The 24,095-nt window shown below is 37.1% G+C and overlaps 1 protein-coding gene across 2 annotated transcripts in view; it reads left to right on the forward strand.

Annotated features, from left to right (window-relative positions):
* Positions 1-24,095, forward strand: part of LOC139943944 (uncharacterized) — a 95,353-nt gene that overhangs the window by 63,081 nt on the left and 8,177 nt on the right. For both annotated transcript variants that reach the window (XM_071940850.1, XM_071940849.1), the window contains 14 exons: positions 6,839-6,935; positions 11,989-12,066; positions 12,412-12,571; positions 14,570-14,673; positions 16,005-16,131; positions 17,558-17,676; positions 18,732-18,867; positions 19,452-19,588; positions 20,315-20,488; positions 21,004-21,104; positions 21,960-22,159; positions 22,632-22,695; positions 22,978-23,086; positions 23,707-23,806. In XM_071940850.1, coding sequence (XP_071796951.1) covers positions 6,839-6,935; positions 11,989-12,066; positions 12,412-12,571; positions 14,570-14,673; positions 16,005-16,131; positions 17,558-17,676; positions 18,732-18,867; positions 19,452-19,588; positions 20,315-20,488; positions 21,004-21,104; positions 21,960-22,159; positions 22,632-22,695; positions 22,978-23,086; positions 23,707-23,806 — 1,706 coding nt within the window. The remainder of the gene's footprint in view (positions 1-6,838; positions 6,936-11,988; positions 12,067-12,411; positions 12,572-14,569; positions 14,674-16,004; positions 16,132-17,557; positions 17,677-18,731; positions 18,868-19,451; positions 19,589-20,314; positions 20,489-21,003; positions 21,105-21,959; positions 22,160-22,631; positions 22,696-22,977; positions 23,087-23,706; positions 23,807-24,095) is intronic.

Raw genomic sequence — 24,095 nt, forward strand, 5'->3', positions numbered from 1 at the left:
ATGCATTTTGGCCCAGATTTTGAAGCACACAAACATGTGATTTGGAGTGTCGTTGTACTGGCAGGTAACTCTATTGTGACAATCTTTTAAAATAACAAAAACAATTTACATTTACCATGAAAGAGAGCAATCCACTAGTCGAACCTCTGATAATGCTTCACAATTTTTCACACAAGTCTCTGAACTCAGATTATTACACACAAACGAGTGCACCTGCATGCTGTACACACATGACAGAACCGTACTTGAAACGTAACAAAACCTTTCCAAATATTGAAATACTTCACAGAATGTGATTGACTCTTCAACTCTGACAACCTGCTAATCCTTTTGTCTCGTCCGGGATTATTATTTCATGTCACATGGTGTGTATTTATGTTTAGGTTTGTCTAAAGTCTCGTTTAGCTTTTCTTGATGGATGTTTCATCAACACAGGTGCTTTTCAGAAAGACGTTAAAACAAACGCCTGAAGAATGAAATTAAACAGTGTTTTTTTTTAGTGCTTGCTTTTTTTCTTTCCCTCAAACACTTGTCATGTTTGGAGAGCACTTTTGTGCGGTCTAACCGCCGAGTTACTGAACGACTGCCAAGCTTACAGTAAACAGACTTTGATTTTAAGATGACTCTGAAGCTTGTAAAGTTTTTACAGATTTTGGATTAACTAATTGATTTACACTTGCAGAAGGGAAAAAAATCAAGCATGTTCTTAAAGGAACATTACGGAATTGGTTTTTGCAAACAAAACAGTTGCTTGCAGTGTAAGCACTTAATGTAAGCCAGCGTAAACTGACACACCTGTAGAAGTTTGAGATCGATCGGCCATCTGGGTCACTAGAAAATAGTGAAGGAGTGATTATACATTTTTCATAACACTGGTGCAAAAAAGGGACGTTTTCTTCAATCATCATCATTAGACCGTGTGAGTTTTATGTAAATTTGTGATCTTCACGATTTTGTTTTCTTAACAATTCTGTAGGCCTCTGCCCCAAGTCCTTTTCCTTTTGAAAATTTGAATTTCTTGCCACTAAAACAAACAACTTCAACTAGGCATTTATGGCTGTAGTCTTGTGTTTACTGTAAGGGGCTGTCCGCAACAAGAATTATTTTCCAGCGGTACAAAAGCAAACGCTATAAAGTCAAATTCTAAGAATTAAAACCCAAGGAAATTTGCTTTTGCACCCTGCCTTTATTACTGACCCTAAAATGTCTCCCTTTTCAGTATGGTCACCTTCCAGTGGGATAAACGCCCCTTTAGGATTGACTCCCCTGGGGTGGTTGCCCCTTAAGGATGGATACCCCTTTTGGGATGGATACCCCTTTTGGGATGGATACCCCTTTTGGGATGGATACCCCTTTTGGGATGGATACCCCTTATGGAATGACTTCCCTTCTCATTACCATGTGGGCTTACCCTTAGATAATCAACAACATTAACACTAAATCTAGGTCAATAGACATTAATTTGTTACATAAGGTGTAGCTAAATAAAGAGTGTCTGTTTTTCTTTTATGATAACCAGTCGTATTCTTTGAACGAAATTTAGTTAATTTATCACCGTAATTAATTTAAGGGTACCCTTTCATTAGTCCGGTAGATTTACATCACACTCTCAGAGAGTCTCACTCTCGTTGGCAGGTAAATGTATTCAGGCCTGTGTGTTCGTTTTTGAAAGGACAAGGGCACCAAGGCATTTTCTCCTTGGTAAAAGGCACCCTCGAGGAAATTGTAAATTTCCACTGGAGTATTCCATGGGCACCAAGGCAATGCCCAGGGGGCATGGAGGCAATCATCTTCGTTGCCTCTGTAAAGTATCAGGCCCATGTATTATGGGACAATTTTATTTTAAACCACCTTTTTTTTTTTTCCCTAAATGATTTGACTTGTTGATGGTGAATCAATATTGACTTTAGGGCAGGGGCATGCATTGCCTTTGGGGAGGTAACCTCTCAGATTGATGTAAAACAGCATCATAAACATAGCAGTGCAGATACCATGCTGTGTAAAGGTGGACAGGGGTGACACTGCTAGTGTCTTATGTCAACTCCATGATGATGAAGCTTTTGAAAAACATATCTGAGCAACCTCTGTGCTGTTTGGCAATTTATTTTGGTCGAAGATAGTGGCAGGGATTCGGCCTGTTTATGTGGTTGTACCCTACTTTGGTTTCTTGCCACTTCAGTTATGTATTAAGCTGTGTGTATACTGCTAACTAGCAGTATACACACAGCTTAATACATAAGCACTTGGTAGTAGTTTGGTCTCAAAGGAATATTCCTTTGAGACCAAACTACTACCAAGTGCTTCTTTCTGCCAAATGGTTCTTTTTTTAATATTCAAGACACATTTTTCAAAAAATTTCATCTCAGACAAAAATTTCCCAGTTTAAGATCAGAATGTTTTGTATTTAGGTCCTTTTTAATAGCTAGCCCTCAAACTTCCTCATGTTGTTCTACAGCTGTCGTAATGCAACATTTCAATGTGGTACACTGACGATGATTGTATCAGACATCAAAAGTATACCCTTCTCAAATTGAGATTGATTTCAGGAAACATAAATTGGCTGATCGGTCCTTGCCCCTGACTTTTACCTGTGTGTCGAAAAAATCTTAAAACACCCAACAAAACATGTCTGGGGGTGAGACCACTTAACCTGTGTATAGCTGCTTCATCTGGCAGTAAAAAAAGCACCCCCATTAGGGACCTGGGTCTAGGCAGGTGAGCTTCCACCTGGGACCTCTACCCCAACAATACCCCAATTCCCTCTGTGATTTACTGATCCCTTAAACCCTTGGTATTCAATAGGAGTCTCACAAAGACCCTTTGTTGTCCATGGATTGACATTTAGGAGAATTGAGAGGGGAATAAAAGCTTCAGAGATTTCAGTTTTTTTTGTTTGGATGGTTTTGTTTGAGCCTGCTGGTAATGGGTCTGGTCTGGAATGGCATCGCTTTAGGGGCAGGGGTTTGCTCTTTCATTCTTATCGCCTTTTTTTGTGTGGAAATTTTTTATTGAGTTTTTATTATGAAATGCTTTCTGAAGTGGATATTGTTGATATTATTGCACTGTTGCAGTTTTTTTGGTGAAGGTTAGTGAAGTGTTATTTGAAAGTTGAAGGAAAGGTGTTTTTGCTCGGTTGTTTATAAGGCCGGCTGGTTTTACTTGTTTGTTAGTTTATAAAAAGGAGAACTTTCTGGGGTTGTTTGTTGGTTAAAGGAAAAGGGTGTTTTTTTTCTTGTTTTTTTTCCAGCAAGCTGAATATATTACGCAGGATTTGAAACTGCATTGTAGTTTTACTGTTGGGTAAACAAACAAAAAACTTGATTGACAAAAACAGCATTATAGTGTTTTAAGCTGAAGGAACCACAAATGCCTTTGTGGTAAACATTTCTTTATATTCAGATTGTCTTACAAGGACTTAGTTGTAAATTCACATAAAGTCAAACAATGTCCTTCTTCATCATTTCCTCAAAAAGAAAAAAAGGACAACTCTGATCCTTGTGATTAATTAGTCATTGAAATCCTTTGACGAGGCTATGTCCTTGTCAGATTCTTTCCAGAAAATTGATAAATGACCCTCTCGGAGATCTTAGGCCAAATGAAATCAAAAACATGTTATAGCGTCCTTTCTTTTTGAAAAAAAAGAGGCCTTGTTTTTTCCTTCTTTTTACATCTTGTTGTTGTCTGGCATCTTGTTGTTGTCTGTTGTCGGGGATCGTTTAAATGTATCATTATTTTTTTGTTAAAGTAATGATTTAAAAGGGAGGCGGCCTCTAAAAAGGAAGCAGGCGAGATGCTAAACATGTGTCTTATGTTGTTTGGCCTTAGAAAGTCAACAGTTCTTGCTAGTCCTTTTGTTACTTCATGGAAGTGTGGAAGAAAAGAGAAGTTTGATACATTTTGCAGCCCCCATTTATGTGTTAACCATGTGTTGACACAGTGCTTAAAAGCTTAGGTTATTTGAACATTTTAGTGCCTTTTTGAAAGAAACGCAAGTTTGTATCTTGCTTGAAATAACCCTGACGTGTAAAAGTAACCATGGATGACGAGTGAGATATAACTTTATTGCACTGGTTACACTATTGAGTTACAACCTTACTGCACCATGATTGCACTCATACAATGATATCCTGATCGCATGTATTACCTGCTCACAAAGTAATGCACCTTATTTTTGACCGCGTGAGGGCGCCGATTAAAACTCTGCTAACATTCTATTGAGAGCGCCCTCACCAATCAAAAACTTGGCGCATTGAAAAACATTGGAAAATGTTGTTCGTCAAAACTGAAAATGTAGGGATTTCTGAAGTTAGTGTTGCGATCCTATAGTCCCATTAATTCTTTGGTCGCCTAAACTTGTAGCCCTTTGTTGAAGTCTCAGTCTCTGACCAGCATCCCCCCCCTTATCACAGGTTTGTCTCAGTCATGTGTGTTGAATTGAAGCAAATACAAGGTAGTGAATGATTTCCCATACATATCAGAGCAAAATGCTAGTTCACAAAATGTATTAGTTGCTACAAAAAAATCATCATTTGCCACTCAATAGTAGCATTCAATGTGCACAAAAGATGGCTAAAAAGAAGTTGCTATGCAAAATTGCCGGACGAAATCGCTTCATGAAAGGGTCTATTTATTCAAGGGTTGGGGTGCCAATGGTTGTACATTCAGTCCTCATACATGGAGAGTCATGCATTTCCCTTTAATTTGTTTTGACTGAAGTTAATTGTGGGGACTTAACAATAAACTAAAAGTTAAGTTTATTCTTTCAGGAATGTTGTTTACGTCTCTGCAGCAAATATTATTTGGTCTGGGTACTTTGCCATGGAGACTTTGCACTCCAATGGCAGCTCATTCCTGTGGTTTGCAGCCATGCATAAACCCATTCATCAAAGTGAATATTTATCCTGTTCCAAAAACCTCCCTTTTCCCCACAAACTGTTTACCCATTCTGCTTTTACTGCTTTTGTTTTGTACTCCACCAAAACCTCAATCTAACTTCAAACACTGAGTCATGAGAATTGATGGTCTTTTGTCTACGGCACAGACTGTCACAGAAAAGGGGATGATTACTAACCCAAACCCTCTCTCATCTGAAAAGATGATAAAAGAAGTCTTCATTTAATCCAACAAATTCACGTCGATCCAATCCATCAGTTGATAATTGCGGTTGTAGATTTCTAGGTTATTGGTTCAGGAGACTTTCCACTGTGAGAGCTCGCATTGGTCTGAGCCACTTGGTTCTTCTTGTTAAGAGGTGTAGAAAAATAGAGAGAGTTTGGATAGCAGGTCGTCCGGTTTAAAGCTTTTAAGAGGGCCATAGAAAAAAACAGAGGCTTTTTTGTCACTTTGGTTTAAGATTCGCTGTGTTACCCCCTTTAGAGATGTTGGGTCGAGACAGATGTCAGAAGAAGACAAGTTGAAGAATTGAAACTGGACATCTTTGAAATCTAGTGTCGAATGGAGTGGGAAAATAGAAGGAATTTGTCAGTGAAAGCACCCAACTAATTGCCTTGGGTAATTTGTTTGCAGCTTTTGTAGAAATTCAACTTCTGAAGAACTCTCTCATAATTAGCTTTTTTTTGTTGTGTAAATTCTTGTTGTAACTTGGGTGATTTGTTTGTGTATGGAAAGAACTGAAAGTGAGAGTCCTGTCCTGAGTGCCATCAGATCTTATTCTGTCAACTTGTTCAGCTGTGCAAAAAAAATATAAAAAAATGCACACCCCATAAAAATGTTTAATTCAAACATGAAAACATTAAAGGAACACGTTGCCTTGGATCGGACGAGTTGGTCTGTAAAAAGCGTTTGAAACCGTTTGTTATGAAATGTATATGGTTAGAAAGATGTTTTAAAAGTAGAATATAATGATCCACACAAGTATCTCTCAAAATTGCACGGTTTTCTTTTTACATCACGAACTATCACGGTCGGCCATTTATGGGGGTCAAAATTTTGACTCCCATAAATGGCCGACCGTGTTACTGGACGAGGTAAAAAGAAAACCACGCAATTTCGAGGCATATTTGTGTAGATCATTGTATTCTACTTTTACATCATCTTTCTAACCATATGCATTTTATAATAAACGGTCAAAAAACGACCAACTCGACCGATCCAAGGCAACGTGTTCCTTTAAACACCAACTTCATAAATTGGAAATATGAAATATGGGTAAAATCTCTCTTCAATTGGTGGAAAATTGCATTGGGGATGAGGAATATTTATTTTGGTTTCACCCATAAGCATCGATGTGAGTTAGCGCTGTATTCTTTAGAGTATTTTCCTGAGGTGCCTGTGAAAACAAAATCACAGGCATATTACACAGGTGGGATTTGAACCCACGACCTTTGCAATTTTAGATCAGTGTCTTAACCAACTAGACCCAAGATTGCTCAGTAGCTTAGAGGCATCTCGAATCCTATATTTAGCAGCAGCTACCGCAACTAAGATGAGCAGAGTATAGATCATGTGACCTCTGACGTCAAACGAAAACCATAACATGATTCGCGCGCATACCGCCAGGCAAAACCTTTGTGTTTTGGCAGCCAGCTAGAGAGTGTACGCAATCTAACTATGACTACGCAACTCAGTGCCCAGCGAAACATGACGTATATAGTGTTTTGTCAACAGAGGGCGGTTTGAATGTAAACATAGGTCACATCGTCTATACTGTTTGAAACGTCAAGACCAAACCAGCTATTTTTAGAGCCCACACTCCCTCAAAAGAGAATTATTACATTTTTGTACACTATTATTATAGTTTATTCTTACATGTATAAATATACTATTATGAAACATGAATCAAATCTCTCTTGTTTTTATTTCTCTCTTCAATCCACAGTGGTGAGAGCGGTAGCGGGAAAACTCACACATCTCAATCTCTTCTTAGACAACTGTATAGACAGGCGGGTGGAGGAACTGAAACGGATACTTTTAAGGTAGGTCATCTATTTCCCCTAAAATGTGTCTATAAAAAATTAACCTCATACATATTCATGACCGAGAGCCGAACTCTCACTGGTCCATTTACCACCACGTGTGGGATGCTATTTTTGCTGTCGACCAAGTTCCTAGTTTTCATGGACAGTAACGCATGCATAGTAAACTGTCTGATGTGCAACAGTCTAACAGAGAGAGCCCTCTTACACAGGGTACCACAGCGCTTATAAAAAATAAAAAAGTAATAAAATAAAAGAACCCAATACAATTTATAGGTGAATAAATAAAGGCACTAATAATTGCAAAGACAGTTGGTCCATAGCAATCAACCATTGAACAGGATAGTTTTGATATGTTTCTTGAAAACTTTACGTGACTCTCCTGATCAAATAGAAAAACTATATGCATGCGCTTTACAAAGCAGTGGTGTAACTGTTGCACTGATGTAGTGAGCACGCGTGAACGTCGCTAGCTACATGCCAGAAAAAGATAAAGGCACACATAAATGTCAATCAGTGTTTTTCCTGAGCTCACTGATGCTGAACTGGAGTGCGTTTTGGCGACCCCAACCAAAAACTGTTTCTGACGTCATAACCAATACGGTAACCGAGCTCACAACTTGGTTATCGTTCAGTCTGAACAGCAGAACCAACGACCAACAACCGTAACAGTTTTTTGTTGGGGTCGCCAAAATGCACTCCTAGTGAAGTCTGAGGTATAAAGAAACAATAGCATGGGTTACTTTGGGCTCACCTTAAAAACTAGTTTGTTCAACCATGGAGGTAGAAATTTCTACCCATTCTACCTCCATGGTTCAACTTCCCGTACCTTGGGGAGCTAATATCGATTGTTCAACCTCAAACATCTGTATTGATTCGTAAGTCACAGGGGAAGTCATTAGTTCATTGCTCCCCACAGTTAATAGCTGCCCAGATTCTGTACAAAGCTTCAACTTCAAGTCCAATACAATCGACAATGCCGAACGGAACTTTCTTTAACATGGACCAGTGGAAAAGCTAATGGACTAGAAAAATGACAAGCTCAGTGGTTCTGCTTACTTGTCACTGAAAAGGATAAACCCCTGGGCAAAACGCAATCAGCCGATCTTGCAACCCCTTTTTGTAACCGGTATTTAAAGGAAACTCTCCTGTAAAGTGCTTGCCTTTTTGGAAATTTGTATCGCATTATGGTAAACTCGAACAAACAGCTTGACTTGTTGACTGTAATAAAATTAGTCTGCCTGCCTTCATTGCAGTCATAGTTAGTACATATTTAATCTAAACTAGCATAAATCTGGCATCTACAAGCATAATTAGGTATAGGCATCTAACAGCATAATTAGCTCTAATAACAGGATGATTATGAAATAAGAAGAAATATCAAGGTTAAAGATTCGGGCTCACAGGCCCCGATAACGAGAACGAAAAGGAGAACGTTACAAATGCACGCCCTCGTTTGGTTGAATGAGCGTGGGCGAATTCTCCGCGGAGCAATTAAACCATTAGAATGCGTTTGCTTTGCGTCTTGATCGTTATCGTTTTCGTTACTACTGCAGTGTGACTCAGCCTTTAGATGAGGGAGGAAAACCCCAATAGGGGAAACCCATGCAAATCAGCTAGGGCCTGAAAACCCAGTCTACATGCAATTTTCCTGGGCCCAATTTTATATGCAGGAAATACTGCTTAACAATTGTCTGCTGAGCAGAAATGAGCAGGATACCAGTCACAATTTGTATATGTGCCATGGTAGTTTGACTGGTTACCTTATTCTTGTAAGCTCATTTTTGTTGTGCATAGCTACTTTATGTGCTTGAGCAGCTTTATGAAATTGGGCGCAGCATGTCTGAGGGGGATTTGAACCAGGGTCCACTAGACGAACGGCAGGAATAGAAGGCCCTTATTCACAATTTAGTCACTTTGCCTTTGTAGTATAAAAAAGAGTCAGACAAAAAATCCAATGGCACATTATATTGTATTGTTGTTAGGACACTATTGCCTTGAGGTAACTCCCTTAAATTGAGAAAGTTTACGAAGCGTAAAGTCTGTTGTTGTTATCCTAGGTATTATTTGATTGATTGGTTGTTGGCTCTCTATCATGAAAGCACCTTTATGGATAAATAAACAAAAATATCTTTAGACATTTGACAACTCGAAAACGAGACTGTTCCAAAAATACATCCATGCACAAAAGAGCGTTTGATAAGAAACACTCTTAATAAGGAACATTTCACACTTCAAAGTCTGCGTAATAGGGAAAACGTTTCACAAAGAAAATGTCTTCACAGAGATGTGTGAGTTGGCCTTGTGATTAAAGTGTCACTGGCACAAAGCCATAAATAATCATAAAAATTGTACTGGTCATCAGTGGAGTGGAAAAATCTCTTTGAATTTTGTCACGTCTTGTCACCATGTATTTTGCGGTTTTCTTGTTTGTGAAATGTGTTAAAGGAGTTTTACTGGATGGGTGCTGTCTCCAAAACGTATGCAAAAAATGCTTCAATGTACACTGGACTCAAATACTGAAGTGTATGGCAATGAACCAAAACTATCTACTAAAAACAACAGCGTTGTCTGAGACTATTATAATAACAGGGCACTTTTACAGAAACATCAAAGAACCTGTCTCTCAGCTTATTTGTTGGTCACCAAAACATGGTAGGAGAAATAGGGGAAGACATTTATACCATAGCTAATTCTAGTTTCTAAACTGTTTTGTGAGCTTTCTGACAATATTATTTTTGTGTGATTACCAATTGTGCACTGTGTCTTTTGAGATAAAGAAAACCTTTGGTCTTGGAACTGGTCACGTTTTTTTTTTTAGATATCGTCAACAAATCTGGAGTGAATGTGTTCATGCAGGGAGAATAATCCCTTTTAAAGTAAAAGAAATACACAATCTGGGAAGCATTCCCAACTTCAAATTTATGGTCTTAAAAACATTTTTACATATTTTTTGCATAGCCACATTAATTCAAAGTGAAATGTTTCTCGAAATGCTTTATACTATGGAAAGCTGCTGTATAGTGTAGATATGCTTCTAACCAATAGTTGTTTTTTGCCATTAATTTTAGAGTGATTATCAAATGGTATTCATTCCCTTTAAAGTATGTCTTTCGTTTCAAGTAAAATTTCAGTTTCAGATAATAAAATGCCACCCAAACAAAAATGTTCTTGTTGTTCAGAGTCATACCAGTAAATCCCCAAAGAATGGTAAAACCACATATTGTTAGTGATCTTTTGTGCTGGAATGGAGTGTTAAATATTTCAAAGTCTTGTAAAGTGGTTGTCACTGTCAACAAATGGGGGTTGGGGGAAGCCTGTTATTTATCTAAGACCAGACAGGGAGGTGTAGGTCTCCCCCAAATCCTATCTCTGATGTTTGAGTTGACTTTCTTGATACAATACTTTTAAGGAGGCTGTGGGTTGTCTGTAAATACACTCTGCCGGAAGGGACAATTGCAAAGCTCTCTTGATTATTTGTAAGATAGTTGTCTGGCTGGGCTACAATGTTTTTTACCACCGTGGTAGTTGGACGTCTCCTTTTGAATAAATTCTTGGAGGTGTTCTTTCAAAATCATTTGGGGGCAAGGATCAATGTAAATCTACAGTGAACGCATGAGATGGTCGCCTATAGTTTTTTTGCTAACCTGTGATTTTTCTGCTACAGTAAGCACAAAATGTTGCTTACTGTTAAGCAGCGCTATGAAATTAACCCTTCTTTTTAAAAAGTTAAAGTGCTTTCTTTAGTTGTTGCCATTTCAGTCCTTGATGGGTTTGTTTTTGTGTTGTTATCATCCTTAAGCTCAAGGAATGCCAATTATACAGAGAACTCAGACAAGCTTTCTATTTTTACCGGCCACACAAGTTGCGGGCTATAGTTGTCCAAATTGGTCATTATTTGTTTAGTAATTGATCTTGGTTTGCAGGAGCTTCTTGAAGACTGGGGAGTGAGAAGATGTGAAGATTGAAGTTATTTTAGTGGGAATATTAGGCAGAAAATAAGTGACAGTTACAATTTAAGTGTTTTTTTCCCCCTAAAGATCTTGTTGTGTTTCTGCTGTGGGTATTTATTGTATTTTTTTGTTTTTGTTTGCTAGGCTATAACTTTTGGTAAAGACCAAAAGTGTCCAGTGCCTTTTAAGACTTCTGGGAGGATGCCTAAAAGGCCCCCCCATCTTTTGATCAGCTCAAATTCTCAACAGGATTCCCCTACATGTATCCCCACCTTGGCATGCCTGTGCCTTACTTCTTGATGACCAGCTCAGATTTCCTTGTGAAGATCCCAAGTCATCCATCAAGTCACATTTTTGTGTTGTTTTTGTCTCAAGAAGTAAATTAAAGAGGTCCTTGAAATACCTACATCTGTTCTTCTCCCACAAACGCTTGATTTATAGGATTAATCTTTTACCACAGCCCCCACCCCTCCCCCAGTGTAATCCCTAAGGGTAGTGTCAACTGAAACCCTGGTTCTCATGGAGGTGGGGTATAGGGCCTACTTCATCGGATTTTGAAAACAAAATTATTAACTCTTTTCTTAATTCTGTGTTCTAATATTTCAATGAACAAATAATTTACCTGCCTGTGAAAATGTCATTTAGCTAGGTGGTCATGTTTCAGAGGAAACATTGAAAATATTTTATTTTTTTAAGGATTGGTTTATGCACTAATCTGTACATTTTGTGAAGTTTCAGATTAAAAGTGGTTGTTAACAATTTTGTTTTTTTAATTACCTATCCTGAACTGTGTCTTAGGGTTGCGTGTTTGGGGTTTTAGGGCTCAGGAAGATGTCTTAATGTGAGGGCAAATTTGTTGCATGGAATTAATAGCTGAAATTTGGTGGTGCAAGACAAGAAAAAAAAAGGGAAAAAACATTAGTGGAAGTACAGCAGGTCACAGGTCAGCAGGTCATAACAACTCACTGACAAAACTATGTACATAGACAATGTGAATAAAACATGATCTTGTTTTGTGGGCAAGTAATTTTGTGTGTGAACACTTTGCAGAACCATTTTTGTCATATGTGATAATTTGTTTTATTTTTTCTCTCTTTCAGCATCTTGCTGCATCTTTTACTGTTCTCAGGTCACTGGGCTGCGCAAAGACATCAAGTAACTGTGACTCAAGTAGAATGGTAAGGCAGACTTAATGGATTGCAAAGATAAGGATTTAAAAAAACTTCTTTTCTCTTTCTGAATTTTATTTCATGAAGTTGCAGTAATAATGTCAGTACTATATACATTTGGTTCGCGGTAACACCATGTGTGTATCTACTTGTCAGGTAGAGTTTGGTCTTTAGAGAATTTTCTTGCTAAGCAACGGAGTAGATTGTTCAAATTTTTGGGGACTTCTCAGTGCTGACAAGAACTGTCCTGCCTTTAAACTGCTATGTTGGCAGATGGTAGAAAATCGGCTTATAAGATCGTTATTTGCTGCATGACCGAAGAGTGAGTTAATGTCAGTTTTTTTTTTTACCCAGGGTCACTATATTGAAGTTCTCCTCTCAGATTGTGCCATCTATAGAACAAAGATCCACTATTATTGGTTGGATCATGGCAGGGTCGTCAGTCCAAGACTTGGGGAGAGGAACTTCAACATCTTCTACCAGATGCTGGCTGGTCTCAGCAAAGATGAAAGAGGTATGATTTATCAACCATTATCTATTCACAGGCCCTTTTTAAAACCTCGGCTAAAACATTGTGAGAAACGGCTCCCTCTGAAGTAACAGAGTTTTCGAGAAAGAAGTAATTTTCAAAAATTTTATTTTGAGAGCTCAGAATTAGAGTTTGAGGTCACGAAATCAAGCATCTGAAAGCGCACAACTTCGTGTGACAAGGGCCTTTTTTCTTTCATTATTACCTGGCAACTTCGACGACCAATTGAACTCAAATTTTCACAGGGTTTGTTATTTTATGCATATGTTGAGATACACCAAGTGAGAAGACTGCTCTTTGACAATTACCAATAGTGTCCAGTGTCCTTAAAGGGAAGGTACATGTTTGGTAATTGTCAAAGACCAGTCTTCTCACTTGGTTTCCCATCATAAGCATGAAATAACAAGCCTGTGAAAATTTGGGCTCAAATGGGTCATCAAAGTTGCGAGAAAATGTTGAAAGAAAAATCACCCTTGTTGGACGAATTTGTGTGAGAAGTTACCTCTTTCTCAAAAACTATGTTACTTCAGAGGGAGTCGTTTCCCACAATGTTTTATACTATCAACAGCTCTCTCCAATGCTCGTTACCAAGTCAGTTTTGAAGTTAATATTTGTTTTGAGTAATTACCAAACGTGTACCTTCCCTTTAAGATAGGACATTAAGTGGTAGTTCATATTATACTAGGATCGGTAAAAACGAAACCAGGATACCTATGGAAGAGGGTTGTTATGTTTATATTTTTATTTGTACATAGTTTTTAATGATTCCTGTAAGTGGCGGCTATCCGTGGTTGAATATCAATAAAATAATATTTTTTTTTTTTTTTTTAACCCCATTAGCCTTTGTGAGGTATGGCTGACTTGATAAGAGTGCAGTGTTTGGTTTGGGTGTATACAAACAAATTTACCCAACCGTGTTGTAGTATTGTGTCTGCCATATCTCAAAATGGCCTATTGTTTCTGGTTCACATAGAAAGCACTCTTGTTTACAGGTTTCCTCAGGCTTGGGAGCCAGTTCACCCATGAGGCAAATGTGGTTTCATTAACAGAAATATATAATAATAATTAAAAAATAACTCATCCAAGAAATTGCTTTTTTACACAAAATTTTCCCTAACAAAGCTCTGAATTCAGAACAATTCTCAGAATTACAGGGGTGTGTTCTGCTTGCGCAAGCATAACAAGGGTTGTTTGCGCAAATGTTCACCCTCAGTGCAATTGGTTCATAAACATCAACAATGTCAATACCATGCCAGGTCGTGACCAGACTGGGCCCAATTTCATAAAGCTGTTTACAGGTAAGCAAAGTTTTGTGCTTACTGTAGCAGAAAAACATGCAAAAGCAATAAGAAAGAGTATATCCCACCACGATTTCTCAAGTAAGCAGCCGAAGTCACGACGTGCATGCAGGTTCACCATGGAAGTGCATTGTTACGTCACTCGTTTGCTAACCGCGGGTGACATGTAGCAAGCATTTACTCTTGCTTTTGGTAAACAGCTTTATGAAATAAGGGATACTCCGTTAGCACAAAACGGCTGCTTAGAGCTGCTAAGAAAACATATTTCCTTAGCATAAAACTTCTTCCTTGATTAAAAAGGATTACCAAACAAACTTCCTTGATAAAAAAGGATTACCAAACAAATTTCCATGTGATTTTCAGGCTAAGCAACAACAGCTGAATACCAGTAACAACCAATATGCAACATATGGAAATTTAGTTTGTAATCCTGTTTTTAATCAAGGAAGAAATGTCATGCTAAGCAATTTTTTTGTGCTTAGCAGCTCTATTAAATTGGACCCAGGTGGCTCTGGCTACCACTATGGCAAGACTACACGTATGTTGACACTGTGGTCCAGCCGTAGCCGTAGCTGACCAGTTAGTCTCCTGGCAGTTACCTTTAGGTGTCCTCAAAAACTCCTTCATTGGCCAAATAAATATTTTTGAGGATAATTTGTTTTTTCTTCATTTCTTTTGTTTTCAGTAAAACTACATCTGAATGGTTGCTCTGCCCACACCTTAGCCTACCTCAACAAGTCAAGAACGGAAAATGCTGACAGAGAAAGAATACGATTTGAAAGTTGGAGGGTGAGTAAGAATCAACGATTATTGTTAAAGATGACAAAAGCTGCGATTCAATATTTGTTACACTGGAGGGTTTATGGAGTACAAAACTACAGCACACTAATTGATCGTTAAGATTTTTATCCGATAAACAACAACTCGTTAATGGATTTCCCCCTAACTATTAAAAATTTCTTGAAAGATAAAATTGTTTATTTCTGCAATTGTTAAAAACCATTCACTTTGCATTCCTGGTGATTCTGTAAATCCTCCAGAAAGTAAAGCAATTTCTAAATAAGTGGCTGTGACAAGATGGTCATCTGAACAAACACAAAACATGCATTGAAACATTGGCCTTAAAACAGTTGTAGTCAAAGTTGCAGCTGCTAATGTACTATGTAAGTCTCCCATATATTCAAATATTGGGACAAATTTGTTTCTTTCTTGTAATATTTATTTCCTTAAAGAAATGTACACTGTACATGTGACCATAGTGGTACCAAAAATGTTCAAATGTGTGTGAGACTCACACGGTTTATTAAGGGGCTCAATTTCGTAGGTCTGCTTACCATTGAATCACTTTGCTTTTCATAATTCAGTCGTAAGCTCAGCCGTGAAATTTCAGAATTTCTTGTTCGTTTTGTACAATCCCACCCCATTCTTTGACTCACTGACAAGCTTCTTATTTCTCCAAGACATAACTGATAGAATTCATATTATTTTTGCATAAACGATGCCGGTTTTCAAATTGTAAAAAATCTAAGCAAAATTCCTTGTGTCACAGTAGGAAAATTAACAGTGCAAAGTGATTGTTTGGTCGGATCACAAAGGTTGGCTTTGCATCAGTTGCTTTTATGTGACGTCTGAAAGAGGCTTTAAGTCGATAAATCATGCATTGAAGAGTCTACTCATACAATAGTACTCGGGGGGAAAGAAAGGTTTTTTTAAGTATTTTCTTGTCCAACCAGTATAAATTACTTTCTTTTTTTTTCTTTTCTCATCGACTTTTGAGAAAGAGTTGAGAATGACTCTGAAAAATAATGAGTGCTTAGATACACCCCTAGGGGTGTGATCAAGTGCTGTATAAAAACTCAGTAAAAAAAAAAAAATAGGCCAGTACATGTATGCTTCGTTTTTGACTGGGCAAGGGCACAAAGGCATTTTCTCTTTGGTAAAGTGCACCCTATGACGAGATTGTAAATTTCTCAAGGAGCATTTCAAGGGCACCATTGCAATGACCAGGGGGCATGGAGGCAATCGCCTTTGTTGCCTCTGTAAAGTATCAGGCCTACAGTATTCGTTACAAAAAGTTAAAATGTTCATATTGTTTTTGTTATTATTATTTTTTTTTTCAGAATGGGCTGGCAGTTTTAGGTATCCCATTTTTTGATGTAATGAGAATCTTGGCAGCCATTCTACTCCTGGGAAATGTCCAGTTTATTGAAGATGGAGGTTATGAGTTAGACATCAAAGGAAATAATGGTAAGTTGGGATAGGAATAATCTTCCCTTGCTTTGTAAAAAATAAAAACATCTTTTAAGTGTGCATGATAAAAGGAAACTATTATTTTCTTTAGTTACATAAGTCAAGCTAGTTATATTTCTCTAGAAATGAGGAAACTGTTCCCAGAAGATCCTTCGAATTTAATCAAAATGCCATCATTTCAGCTTGACTCCTAAAATAGGGAACCATGACACGCGGAAATGGCTCTCATTCTTGTAAAGACCATTTTATAGAACTGCTAAAGCACAAAAGGAGCTAAGCACAATAAAATAAGAATACGAGTTACCAGCCAAACTGCCATTTCACATATACAATTGTGACTGATATGCTGGTCATTTCTGCTTAGCAGAAAATTGTTAAGTATCACTTTGTTCTTAAGCACCTCTATGAAAATGGTCTCAGGGCACAAATTATTTTGTAAAGAAAGACTTTTGTAAACAGTCAAAAAAATAGGTCCACTTAATTTCTGTTTTCCTGGGGTGGATTTCACAAAGAGTTAGGACTAGTCTTATCTCGAGTTAGGACCAGTTACTCGTCCTAACTTAGGACTATCCATGCAATTTGTATATCTCCTAGGACTAGTCGTAAGTTAGGACTAGTCCTAACTCTTTGTGAAATCGACCCCTGATGTAATATTTACATGGTCTGTTTTGCTTTCTGATATAATTTAATTTGTATATATTTTTCTTTTCTAAAAACATCCTTGGAAAAATAAACCTGGTATTGTGTTGGCCTGGAAATATTTGCATATTATCAGGTCTTCTCTCAAGTCTAATTTGGAGTCACTGTATTGTGCCTAATGCAGTAGATCTAGCTGCCAGGTAGAAGAGAAAACGTCATGCAATTTGACTGTTGAACTAAAATTAGCTAGGAATCAAGCACTAACAATAACCTGACCTTGGCAAATGTGAATTTGGCCCAAGATTCTTAAAAATGCAGCAATAATTGTTGTTGATATTATTCTTAGCTCAAGTGACCATCATGTGAATTAGCCTTATAACAGGGTTTGGGTACTTTTGGTAAAACACAAAATACAAACGTCCACAGATTTACATTAACTACTACAATTTAAAGATAATGATGGTAAAAAGCTTACTTGCTGAGGTGCTGTAGTTCATTCAGAATGAATAGGGATTCATGTCATGGTAAAATAATTTTCGTCTCGCTGAGACAACAATTATTTTTATGATAATTGTTTGACTCATTTCTCAAAAACTACAACACGTTAGCAAGTAATATATTAAGGACCGCTTTCTACTATCATTTTCTTTAAACCATGTTTAATATAAATCCGGGACGTTTGTGTTTGTGTCATACAAAAGGTATTCAAACCCTTTATTTTTTCTTATATGTGAAATTAATCACGTTTTTGGTGTGTTTTTGTGCATTTCTTATATGCAATTAGAAATCAAGTCTGTTGCAGCGTTGCTGGGTGTGTCTGGAGTATCTCTATACCGAGGGTTGACAACAAGAACAAACAGTCTGAAGGGACAGGTCTTCAAATCTCTCTGTGATGCACAGACGGTGAGTAATAGATTCAAGCAGCTTATATAGCAAATGTTTGAGCTATCTAAGGATTTTTGTCTAGACTCGGCTCTTGGGTAGCTAGGTGTCAAGGGTCCGAACCAAGATTTAGAATGAGACCACAAGGTTGCAAAACTTAGAATGAGAATGGAGAAATGGGGGTGTTTACTCTTTCAGTGATCTCTTATGTTTGCTTTTTTTAACCTAAATTTTTTTATTTTTTTTTCTCTTTAAAGACACTGGACACTATTGGTAATTGTCAAAGGCTAGTCTTCACACTTGGTGTATCTGAACATATGCATAAAATAACAAACTTGTGAAAATTTGAGCTCAGTAGGTCTTCAAAGTTGCGAGGTAATAATGAAAGAAAAAAACACCCTTGTCGCACCATGGTCTTGATTTTGTTTGATACCTTAAATTCTAAAGCTGAGGTCTCAAAATCAAATTAGTAGAAAATTAATTCTTTCTCAGAGGGAGCTGTTTCTCACAATGTTTTATACATTCAACCTCATTACTCGTTATCAAGAAAGGTTTTATGATAATAATTATTTTGAGTAATTACCAATAGTGTCCACTGCCTTTAAAAAGGGCTTTCTCCTCAAACAAATGCATTGGTACATCCCAAAGTAATTACTATTTCTTTAGTCATAAACAAGATTGTATTATGTATGATAATTAATGCATAAAATAAATCAAACATGTAGGACTTTGGCACTGAACATTTTATAAAAAGGTGGAGGTGGTTTTAAGTGCTATTACTACCTTCCTTGTTTGATTCTATCAGTCTAACAAAGCTGTTTTTGATAAAAAGGTCAGGACTGATGATGCAGTTAACTTGTTTGATTTCATTTTTAGGCGAACAAGATTTGTTTGATTCTATCAGTCTAACAAAGTTATTTCTTGATAGAAAGGTCAGGACTGATGATGCAGTTAACTTGTTTGATTTCATTTTTAGGCGAACAAGATTTGTTTGATTCTATCAGTCTAACAAAGTTATTTCTTGATAGAAAGGTCAGGACTAATGATGCTGTTAACTTGTTTGATCTCATTTTTAGGCGAACAAGACGCGGGATTCTCTGGCTAAAGCCTTGTACTGCAGGACGGTACTAACGATCACCAAGAGACTCAACAGCCTAAAGAAACTCAGCATCAGTCACTCATTGGGGAGTAGTGATGATTCAAGAATTAACGGTAAACTTATCTATCAAGGGTTTTAAACGTTTGTAAATGTTGTTTTTGAGAGGGTGTTTTACAAGAAACACAAGTATACCACAATATAAGTCAGAGTCTAGTAGTCTTTTCTAAAAACCTAGGCAAAGGCTCTATCCCCCCCCCCTCCCCTGATCTGTTAGTTATTAGGTCATCAAGAAAATCTTGTATACGATTCCCTCATTAAATGGTAGCCATTGTGATTCTTTAAGTATTTGAGTGATGGAGTTTGACCTGCCGGGATGAATTTCATGGCTCTGCTTTACCAAAGAACCAGCACTACGGAAGCAGGTAATTCTGCATTTACGTCAAGCCTTTTTCACGGGTTAGAGGGGAATGTTTGGCTGGTGTGCATGCGTATACTCCACATATGCATTCTACGCTTTCACAGCTAGAGCACATATATTTCGGTGCTTGCCCTGCAAGCGGAGAATGGTGATCATAACTGCAGAATTCAGCGGTAAGCTGAGCCATGAAATATGGCCCTGTTGATTAGTTGGATGTTGGTTCTCTAGAACAATCAATCCAGCTATCAAAAATTATTATTTTGAAATGTTTTGATCTAGATGTGTGTATGAAGCCTGTGCGACAGGCATCGCCTGCCCCTTCAAAGTCCTCCACTAACCACTCGTCCAGCTCGCATGGTTCCATCGGCGAGGGCTTTATTGGAATCGTAGACATGCTTGGCTTTGAAACAACTCAGGTAATTTTGTTTCCCCCAAATATTAACATATCCAAAAGCAAGCCTAATGGCAAAGCATTACATTTGGTTGTTGGAACTTTATTTATAATCCCATTTAAATGTAGATGTATAAAACTAACACGAGAAAACTTCATTTCAAAAAGTAGTTATGTTTTTGAGATCCGGAGCGAACATGCCCCTGGTAGAAGAACAATTCCTAATAGGAATACCCAATCTGATAAACGTTTAGACATTAATGCTTCTCGGATGCAAATTTTGAGCATAAAAACTTATACATGTTTACATAACACCATAACTTAAAAGTAGAATGTTTCTCAGAATGCTTTACACAATAAATCCCGTCCATCAGCCGTACACATAAACTATCTGAGTCATATATGCAAATGTTTGTGTACATTAGAAATGTTTTCAGACAAATAAAGTTTAAATGAATACATACATTAGGCTTAACAATCTGTCAACAAAAATCTGAGCCACATAACTTTAATGTCATGTCATCAAAGAAGAAAACACATTAATAAAAATCCCCACAGAAGGTACAGATTTAAAACACTATTTTGTTAAATATATTTTTCTGATTGACAGTGCAACATACTAAAGCAGTTGTGGTCAATCATTGTAGCGGCACACTACATCTTTAAAAAAAGAAAGAAAAAAAAAATCCCCACTGAAACTACAGATTTGAAACACTTATTAATTTTTTAAATTTATTTTTCTGATTGACAGTGCAATAGACTAGAGCAGTTATGTGTCAATCATTGCAGCGAGACACTACAGCTGTTCTATAACCAGCGTGTGTTTAATAGAATACAAGACACCTGCAGGGAAGAAAGTATACAGTGTGACGTGCAGGTTGAATACAGCAGCAATAGGCCATGCTTTGAACTCGTCACATTGAAGGTATGTCAGATCATAGAGAAAGGACCACAGCATCGGTCAGATATAAGGAAAAGACAGGGTAGATTTCATAAAGATAATATTGTATGTCCACTTTGAGTCCTAATATCGGACTAAGTTGTTTCCCTACACAAATGGTGTCAGAAGTGGGATTATTATAGTTGATTGAGTTAAATATTATTTGAAATTAAATAAATAAAAAACAAAAACAACAAAAGTTGCTTCTTTTTTACAATTTCCATAAAGTATGTCGGTGGACGATGCAAACAAAATCCTACAATTGTTTAAGCGAACTGGCATATGTTTGTTCAAATATAAAGAAATTTCTACTTGCTGTCATCAGAGTTTGAGTCAATGAGTGTTTTAACTGAATATTTTAAATTGTTCGAACTAAGATTATTTATTAAATTTGTTTAAATCATGCATTAGTGTTGTTGTTTTTTGTTACTTTTGTTTTGTTTTGTTAGTATTTTGAATTGAACCATTTTGGTTAAAAAAATTGATTTTGTTTTCCACAGGAAACTGGTATTTTTAGCTTGCTCAGTAAGGAAGGATTAGAACCTAAATCCAACTCTGAAACCTTGACGGAAAACCTGAACAACAAACTACAAAGTCATAGGTTAGTATATTGACATGATTCACAGAGTTACCAACAACAGTGTGTTGCTTTTGTTTATTCTTTTGTTTTGCTGCCCATGAAAGTACCAAGCGTCACAATGCTTTGCATGCACAAAATGTCCTCAAGACGAAAGAAGGGAAACAGTTGTTATATTTAAAATGGACGCACAGTAATTACTTGATCAAGGTGATAGACTTCAACAACTTCATTTTACAAATCTATGTTCTTACATGCTGCATACACTTCAGAATCGATCAACTGAAACACTATGTCATGCATCTTAGGCCATACACAAATTTGATCATGTTTGTCTACTGATTACAACAGTACTTTTTATTCTTCATGCCAAAAGAAGCATACTGATCAAAACGTCGAGTTGAAACCAACGGTTCTTTTCAGAACCATCCCAACTCATTAGAGATAGTCATTACATGGTGTTACCGCAAACCTTTCTATACCAAAAGAATCGGTTGTGTAAGAATTCAACATTTTACTCTGATCATCTTCAGGATGAAGTGAGTCAATATTAATAGTAGTTAGTATTTATATACACCTTTAACATTACCAAACACTTCACAGTGAACCTAGAACCTATAGTAGAAGCTATAGACAGGAAAAGAAAAGAGGAAGGTTTGGAGAAGTTTTTTAAATGTCTGAAGTGGTGGAGAGTCTATGATGTGAGCAGGGAGTTTTTTTCATTCCCTTTGGCTATGAAAGAAGACTTGTCATCTGCACTACGAGATTTAATGTTGACATGTAGATGGGAAGTATCAGAAGAAAACCAAAACCCCTCCCTGCTTAGTGATGTTGAAAAGTCACAAACCCTACTTAAACAAAATGCGTTTCCCTTTGCAGTTGTTTTCAGAATGAGATCGATAATAAAGACATGTTCACTATTAAGCATTCGGCCGGGGATGTGACGTACAACGCCAGTGAGTTTGTCAAGACAAATCGTGATGTCATTAATGATGATGTCATCAGCATCTTCCAGAAGCATTCTTGTAATTTTGGCTTTGCCGGGTATCTCTTTGCGCCTGAGCTGAAAGCTCTACAAGGTAAGATTGAGAGAGGCAATGGTGTGATCGCTCAGGTTAACCCTCCTACTTTGTGACCATTTAAAAATATTATCCGAATGGTTTTGAGCTTATTTGCCAGCATTAAATGTGATAATGCTTTGTGAATGCATCTACTACTATACAGACCATTCAATATCATCAACTGTGGTTTCGAATTGGATACGACGTTAAGAAGTTTGAAATCTGACCAAGAGAAAGAGTGTTCAAAATATGTTGTTTCTACAGAAACAAGTTTTATTCCAAAATGCTAACATTATACGCTTGTGGCTGTCCGTCATACACAAACGAATGATATAACATAAAATATGTTTTCAAGACAAAATTGATGAAATAAAGTTTTTTGGCCTTAAAAAAACAAAATGCACCTGGCAAGTAGATACACACATTACATGGTGTTACTGCAAACCAAATATATATTTATACCATGTTTTTATGTTATTTTTTCCCACAGGTAAATCTCCTAAAGGTTTCATGTTTAGAATTTCACCGAGCCCACCACCTTCAGAAAACAATGGGTAAGTGAAGATTGAAACTCAATATGACATTGCTTGTCATGTTATATAAATGTGTCATGTTGTCTAAATATCTGTATACCGTGTAGGCATGTTTTTCGAGAATTTATAAATGCCAATTTTTTTCCCAATATTTTATCTCACCACCTTAAGAATTTGTGGGTTTGAATTGTTGATGTCTTTCTCTTTATATTTGGTGTTTTAATTAGTAAAGCAGATTTAAATAGAATTGAAAATCACTGTGTCTCTCATAGACTTTACTTTGATTTTTGTTTTCTGTTTAAGGAAACATGAGGAGACATCTTCAAGTCTCTGTCAAGATTTTCAGGTGCGACTAGACAGCCTGCTGAAGACACTAAGCCAAGCCTCTCCGCACTTCATCAGATGCATCAGGGTATGTAGAACTTTAAAGGAACAATACAGAATTGTTTTTGCTAACAAAACAGGTACTGGCAGTGTAAGCACTTTATGTAATTCACCATAAACTGACAAACCTGTAGAAGTTTGAGAGTGTTCGGCCATCTCGGTCACTCGAAAAATAGTGGCAAACCGATTACACATTTTGCATAAATGGGAAATTCGTTTTATTTACTTCTCATCAAATATGACATTTTAGACAGAAACATTTCAAGGGATGTTTTTTTTTCAAACCAATTCTGTTATAATCCTTTAATAATTATCATAATACTTTTATCTTGTTGTCTACATGTACATGGCCATTTTGGGTTTTGTATGGCTTTTATTCTTAAATCCTTGTGCATTAATTTTGGTTTTGCCCTACAGTGTAGGGTAAAACCAAATTTAATATAAATTCTTTATCCCCGATGAAAAATTTCTTGTGCAATATGTGTATCAAAATAATTCTCAAAAGAACAAACTCTCTCTGGCAAGTAGACACACACATGGTGTTACTGCAAACCAAATATAATATTGATATCTCACCATTTAGTGCTTCATATCCGTTAAACACAGATTTAGTTCAAAATGTTTTGTGAACCATTTCTTTTGATCTAGTCTAACGATCGAGAAGAGCCAAACTCATTCGATAGTGACGCTGTCAGGAAGCAAATAAAGCATCTCCAACTCCTGGAGACAGTACAACTCATGGTTGGAGGTAAGTCTATATTTACTTCTTGCGAGAGATTCCGTGAGAGTCCGGCCAGGCACATGCGCAATCATTTCGCCATTTATTAAATCGCCATCACACTTTGCTTAGCAATTAAGAAAACAAGTTAAAATCAATCTCGACTCTTCGTGAAATTGAGCCCAGGCACTCCACTATAATCAGAATTCAACTGTTTGGGTGCTGAGTTACCGTACGACGTTGGATTCTGTGTGAGGGAAGGCTCACAAAACCACTCAATGGAATTATGTTTGTTTTTCAACCAATACTTAAATTTCTA

Source organism: Asterias amurensis, chromosome 11, assembly GCF_032118995.1.
Source record: "Asterias amurensis chromosome 11, ASM3211899v1".
Taxonomy (NCBI): Eukaryota; Metazoa; Echinodermata; class Asteroidea; order Forcipulatida; family Asteriidae; genus Asterias; species Asterias amurensis.